This window comes from Sinocyclocheilus rhinocerous, unplaced genomic scaffold (genome assembly GCF_001515625.1).
Source record: "Sinocyclocheilus rhinocerous isolate Xijiao unplaced genomic scaffold, SAMN03320098_v1.1 scaffold1129, whole genome shotgun sequence".
Lineage (NCBI taxonomy): Eukaryota > Metazoa > Chordata > Actinopteri > Cypriniformes > Cyprinidae > Sinocyclocheilus > Sinocyclocheilus rhinocerous.
The window spans coordinates 305,180-327,777 of NW_015634513.1; the positions used below are offsets into that span (position 1 = coordinate 305,180).

Consider the following 22,598-nt stretch of genomic DNA (forward strand, 5'->3'; position numbering starts at 1 on the left):
AAAAGAAAAAAAACAAACAAACAATTGCTTATGGGTCTAAGACGAGTAAATTTTTTTCCTCCATACCTCAGAGGTTCCATGATTACCCGCTAGTTCTCAGACTAAGTCTGCATAAAATACATATTCTTTAAGATATGTACAAAGAAGCAACCAAATAATGGCTTTCACTGCAAGTGCATGTCTTCTGACACATTTTGTGTTTGTTTTTTTTTGTTTTTTTTCAAACCGAGGAATAAATATCAAAATTGTTTTCTGTGGAAATTGACAACATGCCACAGAGGCTATTAATACATCTTAACTTCAAATGAAACAGTCAAAACCCAAACACAGACCAAAACATCTTCTGCAGGACACAGTCATTACATCAATGTAAAACTGATCCTGACCTTCACCAGTAGCTCTAGAGTAGCACAATACATCTCTCTGAAACATCTCTTTAGAATGATGTCCGTCCCAGATCATAAAAATGCCACTGGGGAAAGAAGGCCACAATAGAAACAGACAATAAATTCAATGAAGGATGCAAGTTGGAAGCATGAGGGCAGCTCTCCTTGACTTTGAGGCGCTTCTGTAACAAATCTGTTTCTTCCCTGCTCTCAGCCTTCAATTATCATTGCTGCATCAGTAGACAGGATCAGTGACCTGCTTCATACCGGATGACTTCATCTCAGGAGTAACCTCAGTGAAGCTGGGAGGTATCAGTGCCACAGAGTGGGACATGAAACTGTGGTGTCTGTTTAGCTCACTATTAGGGGACTTAGCAATATATGGGTCATGATACGATAATACTGCAATTCTTTAGTTATTCAGTGTGTTGTGATTCAAAACGTTTTTCGTTCATCTGCAGTGAGTTAGGGTTAGTGCTCTGTACAATTTTATTCTTGGGCACTGAAGTAATGCCACAATATATTTCAGATTCTTACAGATGTGCTTTGAGTGGTTAATCTCTTTTTTGCACAAATAGAAACATCACAAATGCAATACATTTCATTCTCGTCATAACAATATCCACAGTACTGTGCAGTCAATTTTTCCAGTGATTTGAAATTGTTACCTCATCTTCATTCACCATCATCTTCATCATCTCTTCTAGTAATGAGTTTATACTTATCAAGCCTACAATCAATACTCTTCAATCAATCAAAATATTTCAAAAACTTGGAGAGCTCTGAGAAATAATCTAAGACATATTTCTCTAATTGTTGACCTAACTTATCTGATTATTTTATTTATTCATTTATTCTTTAGCAAGTATTTTCTTTTTGAGCAACTTTTATATTTGATGCATGCCATTTTCTAACTCATTACATCGTCCATGAACTATTATTTATAAGGTATAATGAGAACATGAAGTTGTCGACAGTATACTTAATGTGGACACAAATTAGAAACACATTCAAATATGATTTCAGTCTTTTGAAAATGGCGAAGAAAAACAATTGAAGTGGGAGAGGAGAGAATAAGGCCAGAAGATTTCATAATGATATAATCTCAAGTAATGCAGAATCTTTAATGTTTTCCAGAGACTGTTCTTAAACTTCAGCTTAATTTTTCCAAATTTAAATATTTTTTCCCCATTACAAATTATATTAGTGGAATAACTTCAATAATATACTGATTGACATGAGTTTCAGAAAGTTTTGTTTTATCAAGCTTTTTTTTTGTTTTATTCCATAAGTTCGCGATAACAAATAGTTCTCACACACAATTAAAGGGGTCATGAAGTGAGAAATCAAAATTCCCTTGATCGTTTGACATACAAGAGGTCATTGTACTATAAAAACATGCTGTAAGTTTCAGAACTCAAAACTTTCTCATTAGTCTAAAAACAGCTTAGATTGAACCCAATCTGCCAAAACGACAGCTTGTGGAATGTGCCACTTTATGACTTTTTTTTATGTAATAGTGTGGCTAAACACCGCTTCCACAGAAGATGATCAACACCTGCTTCTACATCGCTGCCTGTTTAGCCCTGTCCACCAATTCGTGCATGTAGTGAAAATAACAAGAGAACGAGAGAGAGAGGCAAACACAGGTCTACCAAGAAATCAAATGATAAAGATGCTCCGAAGACAACAAGATGCTGTGTATTGCCAAGTTGTGGAAAAACACAGTCTTTGCATTGCCTTCCTTCTGACCCTAACATTAGGAAAAAGTGGATTAACTTTATTTTTAATAAAGATCCAGACCACGTCAGTAAGAACTCGCTCCTTTGTTCACTTTATTTCACCCCGGAAATGCGCCACGCCTATATTCAAACAGAGCGTTCTGATGAGGGGGGTTAAAACAGGACAGAAAATATCCAATTACTTCTAAATGATGATGTTTTTTGATTATAAGTGGCCCTCAGAGAAAAGTACAAAATAATAAAAAAGGCAGTTTATATGACCCCTTTAATGTCAACAGCTTTGCTTTCAGTTTTTCATTTTTTATTTCCAGGTTTAAGTTGGATTTTCAATTCACTTTTGATCCTCCCTCTGTAGAAGGGTATAAAGTATAGAGAGAGCGATCCCTTTATCATTCAACACACTGTACGACTCATCAATTTATCGACTCGTGCAGGACACCGTGTGTAAATGCTGATATGAGCAACAGTCACGGCTGCTCTCCTCCAGCTCTTTGATAGTGACAGAGCTGCTGTAGTTGGCCATTTACCTCTGCACAAACTACTTATGCCTAACTGAAAAATCAATAAAATCTTTGGACAACCTGACACTGATCAGCAGCAGTTGAAGGTCGTCTGTAGCAACCGAATGAAGAGGGTGTGAGACCCCGTGTGAGTGTTTGTGTGTGTGTGTGTGTGTGTGTGTGTGCAGAGCGTCGAGCCACTCCAGGATGTTTGTAGGACAAGCGTAACAATACTTTCCCTCCGTAACATCCCTCCCACCTTCGCTCCTCTCCTCCTACCCAATTAGGTGTGAACGGTGCTTGTCCTTCAGAAGACACTGCCTGAATGGAAAAGCAGTGGACGAAACTGGTAAGATGTTTATAAAAGTCAAGGATTAAACAATATAAAATAAGGAATTTATTGTTAATCAAATAAAGTGAATTGCGAGCTTTCCATATTACATTGTACTATAAAACAAAATATCAAACCAATGTGATTTTAGTGCATATGAACTGCTCTAGATCACACAGGTGTCCCGAATCGTCCTAGCAATATATCTATAAAAATATATATCTAATATAACACTACTGTTTTAAATATGTGACCCTGGACCACAAAACCAGTCTTAAGTCGCTGTGGTAAATGTACATCAATGGAAAGCTTATTTATTCAGCTTTCAGTTGATTTATAAACCTCAATTTTGGAAAAATTGACCCTTATGACTGGTTTTGTGGTCCAGGGTCACATATATTGCCATACACTTCATTAGGCATCCTGTTTCTAGCTTGATTAATGACCCAAATATAATTAGAGTCCCAATCTCTCTTTTTGACTTACTATTTGATAATTAAGACATTTTTACACAGAACTGAATTATAATTATGAATTATAAATGCAAGATAACTGCCATTTCCAAGATGCACCTAAATGGGGTTATGTGATAAAGTTGCACAGTAAACATTTATCATTGAATAATGCCTATACTGTTTCACTGTAGAGCTCTGTATTGGATTGTATTGTTTTGGAAAAATGAATGGTGTCAATTTAGCTTTGAGGGTGTCCCGTACTGATTAACTCTAAATATCAAAATGTTTCAGAGCAGCACAACAATATATAACACAGAGAGCAGCGGAGAATCATGAGTTCAACATAGTAGAGTGACTGATCAGGAAAATCCTAAAACAGATCAAATGCAGACGGTGAATGTGAGGGACACAGAGAGACACCCATCTGCTCCATGACCTCACCAGATCTCCCTGGCAGATGCGGAAAGGCCTGCCAAGCAATTAGTACCACTGCTTGACTTGTTTGGGGCCGTCTCCTAGGGGCAAATGCAGCTGGGGCCGTCTCTGTGTGTGTGTGTGAGAAACGTGGGTAAGACGGTGTGCCTTTTTTGCCTGCTGCCTCTCACGTTTCCATTGTGGGGCAGAAAAAGACTACAGGCTAAAAGCATCTGTAACTGACATTCTCCCCCTCTTATCATTGACATAAAAGAGCAAAACATGCTAACTTCAGCTGAGACGGAAGAAAAACTGCTGCACTTTTTTCCCCCTCTTCTCCTAAACGAGCATGGTCGTGTTTTTATTCACCAAGGATTTGATATTAAATCTAGAGACATGTAAACAAGAACTTAAAACTACTAATCAATAAATAAATACTGTAAAAAAAAAAACAATAGGGTACAAAACCATGCATTTCCAACAGAAAGCAACTGAGAGTAAAGCTGACAAAGCATGATGGAAATGAACGTTTCTTCTTATGTGGACAGTATCTGCCACCTCAACATTTTTTATATTTTTTCCTGTTTAAATATGCCCTGAAATATGTGCTTTGACAGAAAGAGCTTGTCCCTGAAGTTACCCGGATCACTGTTTTTCTTTTTTCTTTGATCAGACAACACTATCTGGCTCTTTTTTAACTAGGTCAGATGACCTGGAAATCACGTTAGACTCTTCAAGATGTAGAGACACAAGGAATGAGAACAAGAGAGAGAGTCTTATCAGACACTGTCCAGTGTTGTAGAGAGGATCAGAGCGGAGTCATCAGATCAAAGAGGAGTGGCTCCACACTACCGTGCCTCTCTCATCTTCTCGTTCAGTCTGCTCAGCAAGACGAAAGCTCTTTTGGTCTCCAGATAATACGGAATGTTTTCAAAAAAAGAGATAAAGGGGGAGAAAAGAGACCAAAAGCATTTATTGGAGCTTATTTAAACGGTTCTATTCAGTTCTGCTAAGTGTATCATTCGGTTCAAGAACACTCTTTGGCACATTAATGTTAGAAGAATCAAAGAAATTCTACCACTTGCTGAGATGTCAGTGGTTCAGAGCCTGCCTTTTACCTTTAAAACAATTCAAAGGAAGGAAAGAATGTTAAAAAAAATACTCATAAAAAGGATCAATCTGGAACTGTTTATGTTAAGATTTGGTTAGTGATTTAATAGACTTTGATTTGTTTAATTAAGAATTAAGACTAATAATTAAATATTAAGGAAAATAATAAGGCTTAATCAAATTTTCAATTTGTGAATGGATGTAATATCAGCTAAATGTAACTAAATATGTCATGTTGAAAATGCTATAATTTCATGTAAAATAAAAACGGAAAAGTCAAATAAGACGGATGTCACTTTATTTTCAAGATATTATGCATTTGCATTCATTTCAAGACATATGCTTAGTTTGTCAGTTGTTTTGAGATTTTAAATTGGTCTTTTTTTTTTTTTTTTTTTTACAGTTGAGCAAACAAATGTTTCTTGGCTCTGCATATTTGCGAATAAAATGTAACCCAAAATGTAAAACAAAAATAAATAAATACATACATACTCCTAACACTTCTATTTTTGCAGATTATGGAAATAAATTAACTGCTCCCACATGCCAAACACAGAATAATGAACTTTAAAATAGAAATTGCTTCTTTCCTTCAGACAGTAAAAATGGTACCTATCTGATAAACATTAACTTGAAATTAACTGTATATTTTTAACTTGCCTAAACACTTCTTTAAAAAAAACAAGATAAAAACTTTGGTAAATCCAATAATAACAGTAATTAAAGGATTAAATGATTAATTTGCTTAATGCTTGTAATCTTGCAAATTAAGTAAAGCTTGTAACAGCTAACTTAAGTAAATGATCTCAAACAGTTTGATGTGGTGAATATGAATTGTGGACAGGGTTAGATACACCAAAATATTGCAAACATTTTTTTATCTTATTACTTCTAATAAGAGATATGTATTATCATTCTAACTAAATACTGCAGTGATGTGTTTTACTGCTATATTAATTTCTGTGAACAGTTCAGGAGTGTCATTCAGTCCAGTTAGCACAGTGATCTGCCAAATACTAATCAAGAACGGGTACAAGTGTGTTAACTTAGATTAAATATTTCACTATATGAATATTCAGTGCTGAAATGTAGGAGCAAATATTCACAATTTCTTGAAAACGTTTCAGGCGGGTTACTAATCCACACCATAAGACCAAAACATGATTCATAGCATAGCATTCTACAATGAACTTGTTTAACTAGCCTCATTTCTTTACCATTACAGAAGAAAACTCATATATGAAAAAATGAAACCATAAGATGGCTGAAGAATCCCATAGCAAATACCTGTTGGACGTTCTTTTATTCCAATGTAAACGTCTATTTTTTCTTAACTTAAATGAAAACGAAATATTACGTAAAATGCATTCCAATCACATATCTGTATACTATTAAAAATCATCTCCTGGCGTGTGATTTCGTGATGTTTCACATGGTTTAGGAGCAAAACAATGTTTGTGTAATTAAATAAAACATCGTGAAGTTTCTTTACCGAAAGAACATTCGCTCAGCGTGCTTCTAACAAACGGTGTTTTACTCAAGCGAAAAATAAAACACCCCGCGGGCTCTCAGATGGGCTTAACAGCACAAACTCTTGACATTCGTTTTTCTCACTGTAAAAACACACTCACTCGCGACGGATCAATACTTTGAATGGCCTCATTTAGCGCAACGCATCCTACACCCGCAGCGCTATATCTGCAGACTTTCTCCTAAGCCTGTCGTTAAGACAACTGTGATGAGAGCTGAACTCATACAACATGAAGTCTGGCTTGATAAGAGACTTCAATTACCACGCCAAACAATCTCTCCTCTCTAAATTATTCATTTTAACACGCTACGCTGCCGATGGGATGCTGCTCAGATTCACATAACTCATGTGAGAACAGAGCAACGATGGAACAAAATGGAAACAAAAATGTTAACAATTTAAGAAAGTTGTTTTAATGAAAGCAATGAATGCAGAGAGCGAACGGAAAGCAAATGCGTTAATATCTTTAAAGTTAAGCAAATAAAGAATCGAGAAATATACGCGCGCGCACACAATGGAGAAAGTAAATAACGTGCATCAAAACAAAAAATAACGAAGTAAATAAATACATGTGTTTCTTTGAGAAATATGAAAGAAAAAGTACGAATCCAGCTTTAACTACAAGGAAAAACAAATGACAGCCCAACTTTATTTTTTCCGCTTTTTATTTTTTTCTTTCCTTTCTGTTTTTTAAACGTTCTTTTATTTTTCCTTACATTAAGTGCATGCAGAAGTTAAATCCTGAATATCTTCTGTAAATAACACACCTGCAGGTTGCACATACATCTTCACTGGAGCACTGTCATTTAATTACAATATCACTGAATAACCCGAATAACACATCAGTCTCTAAAACGTTTCATTATGCTCTTGATTTTTGTGACTATGGACGATACGATCAGTTTCAAATAAAACTCAATAAACATTGTCCTTTAAAAGACCCTTGATTGTGGTGCAATTATAAACACGAACAGGCTAGAGAATCAGAAAACCGTTCAACTAATCTGCATCAGTATGTTTTAGGCATTATCACAATATTACAGAAGCTACATCTCCACTTACTGTGCGACCATGAGCGAGCACACACACACACACACGCTTATTTGATCGATTTGAAGCAGTATCCAGATTTTTGAGCATAGGATGAAATCGTGGTGGACGAATGCAACACAAGCAGTGCGCGGTCAATAACCTTAGTGGCAAAAACTAAATATCGTTTAACACAATTAGCAGCCAGTTCTTAAAGACCAAAGTTGAATTCAGTGCAAACAAAAATATGTAAGTAAAATCGCACCTAACAAATAAGCATTCAAAATTCAGTAGTATTTTCACAGTATCCTACTTTACGACCAAATGTGCATACAGCGAAATAACAAACTCCCAACATGTCAAATCGTTGTAATGTAGGCTAAAGAAAGTAAAAGCTTATAGCTGAAATATGTGCTCTTAATGCCGTCTGTATAAAGGAGCCGCGTCTCGAGCTCTGGATGTTCAGGAGGAGAGCGTCTCTCCAGCGCACCTAGGCTGCGATTGGCCAACTGCACTGACAGCTAGCCCGCTGATTGGCCAGAAAGATATGCCCGTCCCCTTTTCACTCCAGCTAGAGGACCATTCATAAACTAAACAATTCCAACACTCACGGCTGAGTCTGGACAACTGCACACTGGCGCACAGTTTTCACGCGCAAACACAAGTGAGAGAGATGACATGACGCGCGGAGATTTATCCTGCAGCTGATACTGGCTCGGAGAACAACTTAAACCCTTTAAACCTTTTCAAGTCGAGTTGGAAAAGTCGCACTGCGTTGCATCCATCCGTTTCCTGGTCCAAACTTGACGTCTATCCGCTGTGGGCGCAAACTTCATCACTTCATTTTTTTTTCACTTTGCTGGGAGTTGTGCCTCTGGCTTTACCGGTAAGCATTGGATCCATCGGCGTACTGCGAAACTCCGGTCTACAGTCCGGATCTGTGCCCCAATATGATTGCAACCCAAGCAAAGCTGGTTTACCAGCTCAATAAATATTACAACGAAAGATGCCAGGCGCGCAAAGCGGCCATCGCCAAGACCATACGAGAGGTGTGTAAGGTGGTGTCGGACGTGCTGAAGGAGGTTGAGGTCCAGGAGCCCCGTTTCATCAGCTCCCTGAGCGAGATAGACGCGCGCTATGAGGGCATGGAGGTCATCGCACCCAACGAGTTTGAGGTCGTGCTTTACCTGAACCAGATGGGAGTCTTCAACTTCGTGGATGACGGCTCTCTGCCGGGCTGCGCGGTGCTCAAACTCAGCGACGGCCGTAAGAGGAGCATGTCCTTGTGGGTGGAGTTCATCACCGCCTCCGGTTATCTGTCGGCGCGAAAGATCCGCTCCCGCTTCCAGACGCTGGTGGCCCAGGCTGTGGATAAATGCAGCTACCGGGACGTGGTTAAGATGGTGGCGGACACGAGCGAAGTGAAACTGCGCATTCGGGAGAGATACGTGGTGCAGATCACCCCGGCCTTCAAGTGCACGGGCATCTGGCCTAGAAGTGCTGCTCAGTGGCCCATGCCTCACATCCCGTGGCCCGGGCCGAACCGGGTGGCGGAGGTGAAAGCGGAGGGTTTTAACCTCCTCTCCAAAGAGTGCTACTCGTTAACGGGAAAACAGAGCTCGGCGGAAAGCGACGCCTGGGTCTTGCAGTTCGGCGAGGCCGAGAACAGGCTTCTGATGTCGGGCTGCAGGAAGAAATGCCTCTCTATTCTAAAGACTCTCCGCGATCGACACCTCGAGCTGCCGGGACAGCCGCTCAATAACTACCACATGAAGTCCCTGCTGCTGTACGAGTGCGAGAAACACCCGCGGGAGACTGACTGGGACGAGTCGTGCCTCGGCGACCGTCTGAACGGTATTCTGCTGCAGCTCATCTCCTGTCTGCAGTGCCGCCGGTGCCCACATTACTTCTTACCCAATCTAGACCTGTTTCAGGGTAAACCACACTCAGCCCTGGAGACAGCGGCCAAACAGACCTGGAGACTGGCCAGGGAAATCCTTACCAACGCTAAAAGTTTGGATAAACTGTAAGATGCAAAAGGAGGACATTTTATGTCGGTGAATATTAACGGACGTTCGAGATCACAACACTGAAAGTGGAGAGAATGTGATCACGGTGCTCTCCGAGTAATGAAACCAAGAAAATAAAAGATTAAAATAAAACTTTAAAAAAAAAACGAAGCATTTGCTTTTGCTAAGGCTCAAACGGGACATTGCAGGAGAGAGAAATGAAGGTACATTTTAAACTAAGTGTAATGATTTTGTTGTTTGTTTGAACTGTTTTCACAAAGTGAAAATTTTATTTAAATATATGCACAAGATCTTTAATTGCAAATTACAAAATGTAGCGTGCCAAGTTCTTTTTTTTTCATGATGTGATCAAAAATTGAAACGTGTAATAAAATCATGACACAATGCAATTTAAACTTGGCATTCGTCATTACTCAATTAAAAATTCCTGGCATTAATGGGACTACAATACATAAGATAGATGCATAAATAATTAAGCATATAGTTTTGGGATTTGTTTTCGCTAGTTAAACAAAAGCATAGCTAAAAGTAATATTAGGACAGTGTGTATTTGTGGACTGCTCATTCAGTTTAACGAAACGTAGAAAACACGCGAGGCCTGTTGCTGTAAATGACAAAAATATTTATTAAATAGACACTAGCAACAAAATAAAGATGATCGTATTTAAAAAATAGTAACAATAATACTTTAGTGTAACAACCAAGGCCATTTACACTTCTAAATAAAATGTTTAAAAAAAAAAAAAAAAAAGGACAGACGATCTCTCACATAAACCAACAGTACTTAATTTCATAGATTAAAACCAATTCGGCATAACATAAAATATAAAATGTTCAAATAACGACATTTTGCATTTGAACTTTTTTGACTGAATAATAATAGGCTAATGCTTTAGAGTAAAGAATTCTGTTAATTTACTCTGGAAATCCCCGTTTAAAAAAAAAAGAAAGAAAGAAAAAGAAAAAAAAGAAAATTTTGGTTTTATTAATTATTGCAAAAATAAAAGCAGCCTATTAGAATTAAAAAGCCTACTAAAAGGCATACTTAGACAATGTTTTGCAACAAACAAATAAATAATCTACTAATACTGATGTAGCTATGTTATTCTGGCAAAAGAAACCATTTTACTTCACAATTCCGTTACTTTAGTAAAAACAGCTAAATATTATTAATCTAGCTTTTAGGAAAATAACTGAATTGAAAGCAAGATATTTCAAGTACATAAAAGGACTTTCATAGTTAAGGAAATACTGAAAGTTGATACTTTGTTCTTCCAAAGGCAAAACAAAACTTCTAGTCAATGAAGCATTCAGAAGAATGTAACAAATTAAGTCATCCTCTTCAAGCATTTGCATTAATAGTCAGGATTTTTGGTGGCACACCTCAGCTATACGCCAATGATGATGGCAAGTTACACTTTAATAGCCTTGACCCACATATGTTGTGAACAGTTGAAACACATGCAACATGCTATGAGGAAAGAGAGCAAGCTTTTTTATCAGCAAAGCCTGTTCTGTCTTTGTGTTATGATATGGCCATGCAAGATAAGATGACCACAAAAAGCCATTACTAACAAACCCTATGTGGAAAGTTAGTTATATAAAAAAACAAACAAACCAGTATTGTCAAAGCACATTAAAGGACCTTGGTTATACTACGGCTAGTCACTTCATTTTTAGTGTGCACAGCTCATGGGACAATTGGAGTCATTTTTCGATGAGAAACCCTCTTACCTTGGGTTCAATGTTCTTAAAACTCGGGTCTTCTTCATCCACCTCAAAGTATAACTCCTGGGCCGTGATAGACAGTGTGCCTTTTACCACCACAGCGGGCGCAACCAGCTGTGCGCTGGTGCTCAGGTTAACAGGCCCTACGGATCACAGAAGAGCACAGCGGTTAGTGTGTGTGTGTGTGTGTGTGTGTGTGTGTGTGCGCGCGCCTCCCCCACCCTCTACTGCCCTTGGCATAGAAACCATTTCAAAGGAGTACAGAGTGTTTACTTGAACACATAAACTCAACAAGGGCACATATTGACTTCCTGATAGAAAAATTATCACTCAATAATACAAACACTATATGTATTTAGGCTTAATCTATATTTTATTGCATGCAATTTATTTTAATTTAATTATTTTAATTTAACAATAAAATGCCTTACAAGTGTAAATTGTGTAATGCTACATTGCTTGTCATAATATTACAGCTTTCTTATTATTACTGTTAGGAACTAAAGATTTGTTGAATGTAAACAAATACATTTACATGCATTACATATGCATTACACATTACTTTACTTAACAATTAATTTAAGAAGTATTTAATTAAAATATATCGCATTTTTAAAAAGCAAATTCATTAAACTAATCCATAAATACGATTACCCTACATAATGGCATATTTAAGCGCTTCAGCTGTCATAGAAACGGTACGGTCGCGATGTCAAAAAGCGCTGGAATCCGCTGTCAATCAGCGCGCATTGATTGCAGGCTTTGGGTTTAATCTGTCATCAATCTTAATTTATGCCAGCATGACAATGTTGAAGGGTCGCTCTGGGGAATTTCTGCCTCTACATGCGCAAAGCATCGGATATGCGCCTGCAAACTGCCGTTGCAGTCAGTACGACCACAAGCCCATGTTTGATTTCCCCAAGCACCCTTCAATTCACAAACGCATGGCATGATCAGATAAGTTCATCAGCATGTAATACGGCTGAGAAATAACATGTTTTTTTCCCCGCTAAACCGGAACACGTTTCAATTACACTTGAGTCAAGCTTGCTAAGTGGATGATCTCCAACGACGCGAATCTTCACAATCATTTGCACTTTATTTGAGAGAGACTGTATTTTATTGTAGAACAGACTGCCTGCCCAAATGAGATCAAGAATTTATAAACGCATTAATAAAAAAGAATAAAAGTGTTGAACAAAAATCCGGTTGAACAGATTATTAACCTGTAGACTTTTAAGGAAAAAATATAAACATAATTGTGTTTAATTAATTATCCTCCTCCTGCATTTATAGTCCTGCTTTAAAATATACACTGTTAAAAACTTAAAACAATCCCATTTTAGACATTTTTATTTTTACTTCATTACTGAAAAATATGAAATCTAAGTATGAACGTGGTTTTTCGGAAGAAACTCAGAGGTTCTAACAAAATGAACAATTTTCTGCTTTTGGCCGTCCGATTCGAATACTAGTGTGTTGTTGAGCTAATGAAATGAAAGGAACAAATTTAAGCATTACGTTTCAAATATTTTAATGTGCATTTTACCCCAACTTTATTTACATAAACTGTGTATGTAAAGCGAAAATAATTGAATTGTTAGTTGTTGTAAAGCAAGGACTAGCTCACTGCTGACTCCTGTCATGACTGTGGGCCTTGGAGCGCTGTTCAGCCCTCGCTCAAATCTAACCCGATCACAGGCCGCTAATGAGAGAGGACTGCTTCAGATAATGGTGTGATCCCCTCATTAACGTCCGAGAAGAAGGGGGGTGACACGCCATCTAAACCGCCAGAGCGCGACGCAACAAACTAGAACGCTGCCATAATCAGCGGAGCTGCCAGTGCGCGCGTCCACTGCAAAGAGCGTCGTTCATTATAACTGGAGCGTTGTACAACATGCAAATGCAGCGTATTTCGTTGATGGTGAGAGCGTTCTAGTTTGTCGTGGCGCGTCGCTGCTGTTCTTTACCTGTGAGGTTCTCCAAATCTTTCTCCTCTAAGGATGAGAGAGTGTCATCGTCCTCCAAGAGCAGCTCGCTCTCTGAGTTCTGATTCCCCAGCACTGAACCCCTGATGGACTGTTTGCCTTTCAGCACGTCCTCCTCTGGAGCTGCACAAAACAAAACACATCACATTCCTTCAAGCCAAGCGTAAACGCGCAAAAACTTTAAACGACTGTCAGTTTACTTGAAATTTGAGCAAGTTGACTTAAAATAAAATAAAATAAATAATTAATTAATTAATGCACTGGTTGGTATTATAGCCTATTATAGGCGCATGCTAATTGATATTTTATAATAAAATTCTAAACAATGAATAAACACGTGTTAAGCGCTACTTTAATATATTTTTTGTCCTAAATGTCATCGAGTTTGTATGAAAACAACACATCAAACCCATACTAGCTATGGTTTTATCTGTTTATTTTTGGATTCGTCTATAACATTTTCATTGTATTATTTTGATAGCTCATTTACATAACGCTGGCAAACAGAATTGCCGTGGAGAAATTAATGCGTATTTGAATAAGTCGAACTTTGTGAAAAGATATAGCTGAGTTTTCCCCACAACTAGACGGTTATTTAGGACACGGTTCTTTTTCTTTCAAAAATGTAATTTGGCATGTTGTTTTCCCTGATAATCAGAAATAATAAAACACACACAATCAACTGACCAAAGTGTGCATGTGTCCACAATAGACGTTCTAATTCAATTAGTTAATCTACAAAGGACGTGCTTGTTTATGGAACTTTCTTTTATTGATTTACAGTCTAAAAACTAATATTTATACTAATATCTAATAACAGAACTACTTGTTAACATTAAAACCTTTTGAATCGCAATTAAACTGAAACAGACAAACATATATTCGGCTCCATATGCCAAGCTTACCCCTGACAAAAATCAGAAGTGGCCCTGTCTGATTTCAACTGTACATGACTTGAGGTTCCGCATAGATTATTTAAGAAAAATGGTAATCTGTAAACATTTACAGAGCACTGCATTCCCAAGTGGTGAGGGGCAAAAACGGGTCTACAGTAGAAACAAAGGCAATCTTTCATCTATGTAAACAGAGAGAGGTGACGGGGCAGTCTCTCATCAGACTGCTTCGGCCTGTAGTGGAGCTACACAGAGTCCAGTCCGGAGCCATGTGACCTCTGCCCTCTCTCTCCAGATACATCACCTGAGGGGGTTTGAATTTGCACTTGAAGCAAAACCCTGAGACAACTCTTTATAAATAGAGCCCTAAACCATTAGGAAAGCAGAGTAAAGAAATCTCTTGTCATGGAAAGTATGCTGGTGCACTGATATTTAGAACGGTCTTCCTGTAATTAACTCTCCCCAGAGAATTTGTAGTTAGCAGCAGTGAAATTACTACCAGCTTCCTAATGCATACCACATGCCTGTGTGCTCATGCCAGACAGAGTGGACACTAGGATGTGACAAAAATATGGTGTTACTTTTGTGAAGTCAACCATCATATTTTTTCCTATTTATTTACTATTGTGTCTGAAGCGAACTGATCTGGAGTCACTTCTTCCCAATGTGTTGTGATATAATACATGCCAAACTGCAATAAATGACAAAACTCTAATATATATTATTTCAAATCACAACTTAAATTGCAAGAAAACTGTGAGTTGTGACGCCGCATTTTTAACAACTCCGTAAATTCTAGAAACATAAACAGGAAAACTTAGCGAGTATGAAGAACACAAATTAGCATGAATATGTCAGACAGTATAAGAATAATAAAAAAAACAGGAAAATTAATATAACAGAAATTAGATAAGTAAGTCTAGCAAGACAAAAGTATTGATTTTTATTACATTTTTTTAAAGATTTTTTTTACTAAGTTTACTTTAGGCTTTAAAATTATTTGTAGTCATGTATTCTGCAAATCTACTTAAATAATGCTATTCAATCAAACATCAGATACCTAGTAGACTAAAAAAAAAGTGTTAATAAAAACCGTAGTGAAGCACAACTGTACCAGTGACCTAAACGAGTCAAAAACCCATGTTGTAAGATTACATTCATACATCAGCTTTACTTTAATAGCTCATTCATTCCCCTCATTCAGCAAATGCTAATGTAAATACACACAGTTGCGTTACACTTTTAAGCTCTGTTTCCTTTTTCCGTGCAAGTTCAAATGCTTATTTATATGCGACTACGGAGGCAAAGCAATTAAATTGTCAGAATTAACTAATTTGTTTTTAACGCAAGTGCAGCCAGGAGTGAAGTCAGGATGTGCGTATTGATCACAGGAACAGAGACATTAGTCTTCAGTTATTTACATTGCTATGAGTTGCCCAACACCGTAGCCCGCACCTAGACAAATCAATCCCCAGAAAAGATGGCGCTTTCCAGCCATAAATACATATCTTACCAAACTACCAGCCATCCGCCTTAGGGGTGTAAATCGGACCACTGTTTCCTGGCTGGCGATGAATGATCGCAATTGTGCATGCCAAAAAGGAGAGGTTTTGATATGATGATATATTTTGAGTGATGAAAAAATGATTCGCAAACAAGCCTGTCTGTAAAAAGAAATGCTGTTTCTTTTAAATGCATATCGCTGTTATTTGAGGGGGGAAAATGATATGCCTCATTCATCCAAATGTAAATTGTATATACTGTATATATATTTTTTCTATTATCTAAATTCAAAGTATTGTGCAAAATCTGACTACTGGATTGCTGAATATGACACACACACACAATCATGACTTTCTCTTCCACATGTCATGAGAATAATCACAGCCAGATATGACCCTTGTGCTCGGTTTAAAAACGTGAGATCTTGGCCAAGACTTTCACTCCACTTCCGCAACAAATTTAGGGTCAGCAGTAAAGACACAAGCATTCTATGCAGGAGGGGGTCATCATGAGCATCAATTAGCTGCTTTCTGTTGTTCATTCACTTTTCATAATTACATCTTATTATGAGTTAAGAATCGTATACTTCATTAAAAAACTAAATTATTGATTAAATATGCACTTGAGACATAATAGTTTGTGTGTGTGTGTGTGTGTGTGTGTGTGTTTATGCTGTATAGGTTTGTAGATAAAGTTGAAGACAATTAATATATGCACATAAATACTTGATGGAAGGATTGATTATTTCCTGCCCTGGATGGTCACTGGGGAAGCGTTTGAGTATAGTGAAGGGTTTTAAGGCCTCAAACTTTTAGGTTCCATTTCAAAGGTGATCCAAAGTGTTCCTTAAGGAGCACTTGAACTTAACCAAGTCCGAAGTTAGCAAAAGAAAAAGGGAAGAATACAGAAAAGAAAAAGTGGAGGACCGAGCAAAAAGAGAGAAATCACTGGGTCCCCTCAGGGCCCTCCATTCAGCTGCATATTATGACCATTAGGGCGGCACATCAGTCTCTAAGGATGCTGGGATTCTGAGCACTTATTGCTTTTAGATCACATTCTTATTGACTTCTGTCACATTGGTCGTTTGTCTTGAGGACCTGTGTCATTCTGAGGGGGACTAAGCAGTGACATATTGGAGACATTTTTTCTCAGAAATGGCCCCGTTTCCGAGGGGTGCAATAGGTTAAGCTGCTCAAGTCCAAGTGCTGAATGGCACTGATTGTAAAGCCTGCTATCTCTCAGTGTGGGTAAAAACTCGTCAGAAACCAAGGTGTCTGCAAAACATTTTAACTCTCACATGCTGTATGCATTACTGCACTGCATGAAGTGATAGAGCAGAGCACAATTCAAACATAACAAATCCAAAAGAGAAAGAGGAACAGGTTAAAATGAGCTTGCTGTACATCTAAATGTAAGGAGAATGTGTTGAACACAGAAGCAATCATAAAGACATTAAATGAGGGTGGAAAAGGGAACACAAGCCCCTGATGAGTTTAATAACCACAAGTTTACTTGCAATAACGTGGTAAAAACCAACCTAGAATGGATAAATCATTATACTTTCATCAATATGTGGAGTTCATTATGGAATACATGAAGCATTTTTCAAACGTGATGACTTATTTAATAAAGAAAACATAATGAGAAAAAAATATTAGGTAATAAATTATGCAGATTTTATATAAATCAAGTCATTGGGTGGAAAACAACTGAAGGGTGGCTCGTTTTTCATTTCTGTACTTATAATAAGTGAATAATTAAAAATGCACGCATTCATTTCTCTGCATTAGATGCAAAAGGAAACTATGTTTGAAACAATATTATGCCTACACATGCATGCATCTTTTCATGATAAAACTGGCTTATGTTTATCCTCTTATATTCTAGTGTAATTTAGAAACTTAAGTTTTTTGACATTGCATGATAAATAACAAAAAGTTTTTTCTTTATGGTTTTTCCCTGCAGCGAAGTAGTTGTAATGTGTCTTAAATTATATATTGAGATTCCCTAGTAGATACTGTCTAAAATAGAATTGAGAAGAATATACACAGTACTGAGGAATCACTAACTATAACTAGTGACTCTACTAACTTAACTAGATTTTTCATCTGTTTTTTAAACAGTATAGATTTTTCAGTGACAAGCTATAATTTACCCTAAGCTACTTTATACATGTTTGCAATGCAGCATGAAAATTCAGCATGAAATTCATGTGCTTTATTTATGTTTCATTTTGAACCAGATTAAGTTACTTTATTTACACATTTATATTTTTCTACTTAATTTAATTAGAAAAAATACAGATCCCATACACATATATTTTGTCATCTAGTTCATATTAAAAATGTCATCCAATGCACCTACAATTTCTACGAAGTGAAAATTTCTACATAAAAGTCCTCAAAATATTTAGTTAAAAGCTGCTGCTTATTGCTGTTTTTAGTTACTAAAACGTTGTGTTATATGTTTAATGCTGTCACCCAAATTTAACTTCATTCATTTCAAAATCCTTCTTGTTTGTAAAGCAGAGAAATACTGCTCTGAATTAAATAATATGTATATATCTTACATATTTTAGAACATTGGCCCCTAAAATAGCTTCAAATTAGTTCATTTTCTGTTAGTAGCATGTAGTGTAGATAAACTCCAACAACAATACTCATTTGGAAAAGTAGATAACTTCATTAAATCATGAGTAACTTGTAATATGGCAAGCTACAGTTTTAAACTAGCATCCCCACCACTGATGCACACACATCTAATACAAACACAAAGACCTAGCTCTCCCACTAACTTCACAGCTTTGCTCACCTTTAATACCAGCTGCTGACATGCATGGGAAGGAAGGAACACATAGTGACAATTTAAGAACAATTAGCGGTACTTAAATATCCGAGCTAATGAGAGGAACTGCACGTGGTAAATAAACAAATTAGCACTTTCATAATATTATCAGAGAGACAAAGGCCTCAGGACAGTGAGAGAATGTAATTTAATGTGGTTTTTTTTTTAAACCGAGTATTGTTGCACTATAAAGATTTTACAGTGACTTTAATTTTTACAGCCGTGTACCTGTTATCACGGGTTAAAGCGTTACAGCTCTACAGACCGGGCTGTGTTTTGTGTGTGAAAGAGTGTAAGCGCATGATATTATGTGACTATGCATTACCCACCATGCTCTGCTGCAGCCTTGAGCGTGGCCTCAGAGTGTGTGGACCCAAACAGGTTCCTGATGAAGCGCCGACGTCTCCTCAGGTCATCCTCCCAGTAGTCCAGGCGCCAGAACTCCCGCGGTCTGCTGCCGAAAGGAAGAGAGAGAGGCAAAGAGAAAGAGAGAGAGAGAAAGAGAGAGAGAGAGAGAAAGAGAGGCACATATGTTAGCAATTAGCCAATGCAGTGAGAAGTGGCACAGGCAGAGCTGCATAATACTGGCCTTGTTTTGCTGTAACCTTCTTCAGTGCAAAGTGCACTAACTAAAGAATGGCTAATATCAGATAGTTATGGTAATTATGATAATTATTGTTAATAATAAAATATACCTGGGCTTTGAAAATATTTGTAGCTAAATATCAAAAATGGTTATTTAGTTGTTGTTTTATTTTTCAGATTTATTTAAAGGGTTTATTTTGCTTTAGTTTTCAAACATATCAACAGTATAGGCATCATATTAATGTCAAGCAATTTACTAAATATTAAATCAACCATTTTTTCCCTTATGTTTTGGGGTGAACACTATGCAGTATTGCACAATAAAATAAAGGCTGGATTGCAAACATTGTACATTATTTCAGTAGATAAATTCTGTATAAATATGTATAGTTTAACATTACGTAATCAGATGGATGCACTAAAAAGTGTCTGAACACTAAAAAAGTATGGCTTTCACCAATAATAAAATACAACAAATCAAAATAATAATAACCACATCCAACCAAGAGTCAAGAAAGTATACATTTTTCAAGCTAGACATTTCACACACAAAAAATTTTTTATATATGAAACAATATAATTTACAATTATGACAAAAAATTATATACACATGCTAATATAAAAACGCATATATAAAATGAAATAAATAACTGCCAATTTATCTACCTAGCATATAGCAGTGAAATAAAACTGCTAAAATGATACATGTGTGTTCTAATTTTAGAAGTCACATTTGCACAGAACTCCAGAAATGTTTGTCCTTGGGAGTAACGCTGAAGAAGAGGCCTAGATTTTTGCAGCACCTCATGAAGGTGAGATGAGAGCTAAATACATCACACTGAGAATCAGCCTGCTGACACAGCAATCCAGCAAACACACACACACACACACACACACACACACAGAATGAGCCAGTGCTGTGGTTCCAGGCTCATTTCTGAGCCCAGCAGGACACCTTACAGCAGGACTGCTGAGGAGAGGGACCACATTTGACTCAGTGTCCTTCGCCTTTAGCCATTTTCCCTCCAATATGCACCTCTTACCACTGTAAAGAAAACTAAAGTTCTTCTTCACTCTCCATTGCTCTCTTTCTTTCCATCTTGTGCTTTTGTGTTTTCTCTCGATGTGTGCGAATATTTTCACTTTTAATGAAGGTACAGTCAGGCGAACAGTTATAAGATATTATCCCATTTAGATTCAAAGGGCTTTAATTAAAATAATCTCTTGAAATATTCATTATGTTTAGCCCCCTGAGGTGCACAGAAAATACATTTCCAGCACCATAAATGAGTGTAATCTTCAAAAGCTTGCTTAATTTGAAATAGAATTAACTAATTTCAGGCTAGGGGAGGGATGGGTATAATTTGTTGAATCAAATTAAACTCTTTTTTTTTTTTGCTGTAATGCACAATGGCATGAGCAATTAATTACACACATGAACACAAAAGTAAAACTAATTTTGAACCTAAAGAAACCCATGTGCGATTTTCAAGAAATTATGTGATAAAATAATGGTTTTGTGAATTTTAAAAAATGAAGATCAGTGATCATATGCCATCCAGAAGGACCGATCCCAGAGCGGGTTGGCGGATCATCTGTGATCCAGCAAGCGAAAGGGGCTTGTGGTGGGGGGATGACAGCGAATGGCTTTAGCAGTGGCTCTGTAGCCATCCTCCAGCTGATTTACTGTAGGCGCTGTGAAATATAACTCTCTAAGTCCATTCTGTTCTGTAGAAGTGAGAATAAGTTTTATCGAGCAAAAGGGCCTCCACACCCAGGCCAAATAAATCAGGATAACGGCCACTTAAGAGCCCTCCCTAGTGCTCACCTTCTTTTTTTACACCCGCATACTTTAACAATCGCCAGCAAACATGCTATTATGACCTAAAATACCATAGAGGTGGGAAAAAAAGGGAGAGAGAAGGAAAGTATTGAAAGAAGGAGTTGAGAAAATAGATAAATCAAAGAGTGGTACTGCAAGTCTTCTCAGAATTAATGATTCTAGGAGAAATAAAAACAGACAGAAATACTTCTGGAAATAGATATGGCATGCAAAATACACATTTTAAAATCCCACTTAAAATAGCTTCTCAGGCGTATGGGGCCAAGAAGGTTTGGGGCTATCCGAGCACTGCAGGTTTTTCTCAGAAGTGTGATCGATTCGCTCTGCTGCAAAAGGCTCAAAACAAATCCCATCTCGTAAAACTAACGAGAGCGCTTAAAACACGAAAATAAAAACAATTCTACTCTTCGCTTGAAAAGCTCACCGGCTCGACTAATAAGAGACATTAATAACTGATTTATTTAAGACAGGAAAAGTAGATGTCATTTAAAGGGAGATGTGAGTTTTCCTGGAGAAGCACAGCTCCTTGGAGACCATTTACGGCTCAGGCAGACAGCAATGCCTTTCTGTTAAATGTTTCAAAGGAAATGTTTACACACAGACATGAGTAAAACCAAAAAAAAGAAGAAAAAGCCCTTAGAGTTACAACTGATATGTTAGTAAAGAACGGGAACCAAGCACGTAGTGTACATGCACAAAACACATGCAGTAAAAATAGTGCATGACCCCAGTCTCTTGGGTCCACCTAATCACTAATGAATGAGAGTGTATAAATACAACAGCAATACAATAACCAGGACCTGAACAGTCCCCCCTTAAAAGTGTATCCCACAGAGTTGTTTTTCTCAATTCCTACCTCTAATTGCATTCAGATGGAACTAAAGTATATTCACTATATTCCTACTTTGCAGTCACTTGTTTCCCAGTGTAATGCAATCATGCGCTTGCCTATGTTATAAAATTTAAATATGCATGAATATTTAATCAGTAGGAATGCATACGGGTAGTAGTATTAGAGGTCCAATAGAGTGCAACCCTGACCAAATTTAAGAATTTAAAAAATAAAATGTTCAATAAAGAGTTATAAGCCAAACCAACCAGCTCTAGGATGAATCACATCACCACAAACTTTGAAAAAATGCAAAGGTCTTTTATGAATGAAGGAACTACAATCCCATGAAGTATTGCGAATTACATTGTCAAATAAAAATGGTGGTACAATATACAACTATTCGAAAAGAAGAAAGAAAACTGCCCTCATCTTCCAGGGCTCCAATAAGGCTCCAGATTTAGCTATTAATGTAAAAAAAAAAAAAAAAATTTGAAATCATGCTGGCTGATAGGTGAATAATGATCCAGGGGACTTCCCAGTGCTACATGAGAATGCAAACACATAAGAGAGAGACATATGAAAGGGAGTGCACTCATGACTGTAATTGTAAAACTGTACAACTCTTAAATGTAGCACAAGTGGACCACCAAGAACGACAGGACAGCAAATCATAACAGAATTACTTAAAGGGGTCCTATTATGCTCTTTTACAAAGTCTTGATTTTGTTTTGGGGGTGTACTAGAACATAGTCTCATGCTTGGTGGCTCGAAAAACGCATTATTTTTCACATAATTTACATTATTAAAATACCTTTCTCCCCAGCCTGGCACAAACGGCTCGATTAGTTCCGGCT

At 37.3% G+C, this 22,598-nt stretch overlaps 2 protein-coding genes across 2 annotated transcripts in view; one reads left to right on the forward strand and one right to left on the reverse strand.

Moving 5' to 3' along the window:
- Positions 1 to 22,598, reverse strand: part of lrba (LPS-responsive vesicle trafficking, beach and anchor containing) — a 316,503-nt gene that overhangs the window by 103,379 nt on the left and 190,526 nt on the right. Inside the window, exons 37-40 of the mRNA XM_016559864.1 lie at positions 18,814 to 18,938; positions 18,452 to 18,463; positions 13,227 to 13,367; positions 11,263 to 11,399 (exon numbers count right to left, since the gene is read on the reverse strand). Coding sequence (XP_016415350.1) covers positions 11,263 to 11,399; positions 13,227 to 13,367; positions 18,452 to 18,463; positions 18,814 to 18,938 — 415 coding nt within the window. The remainder of the gene's footprint in view (positions 1 to 11,262; positions 11,400 to 13,226; positions 13,368 to 18,451; positions 18,464 to 18,813; positions 18,939 to 22,598) is intronic.
- mab21l2 (mab-21-like 2) lies at positions 8,118 to 9,903 on the forward strand. The gene has a single exon (XM_016559863.1). It carries the CDS (start codon positions 8,449 to 8,451, stop codon positions 9,526 to 9,528), a length of 1,080 nt encoding a protein of 359 aa, XP_016415349.1. The 5' UTR covers positions 8,118 to 8,448; the 3' UTR covers positions 9,529 to 9,903.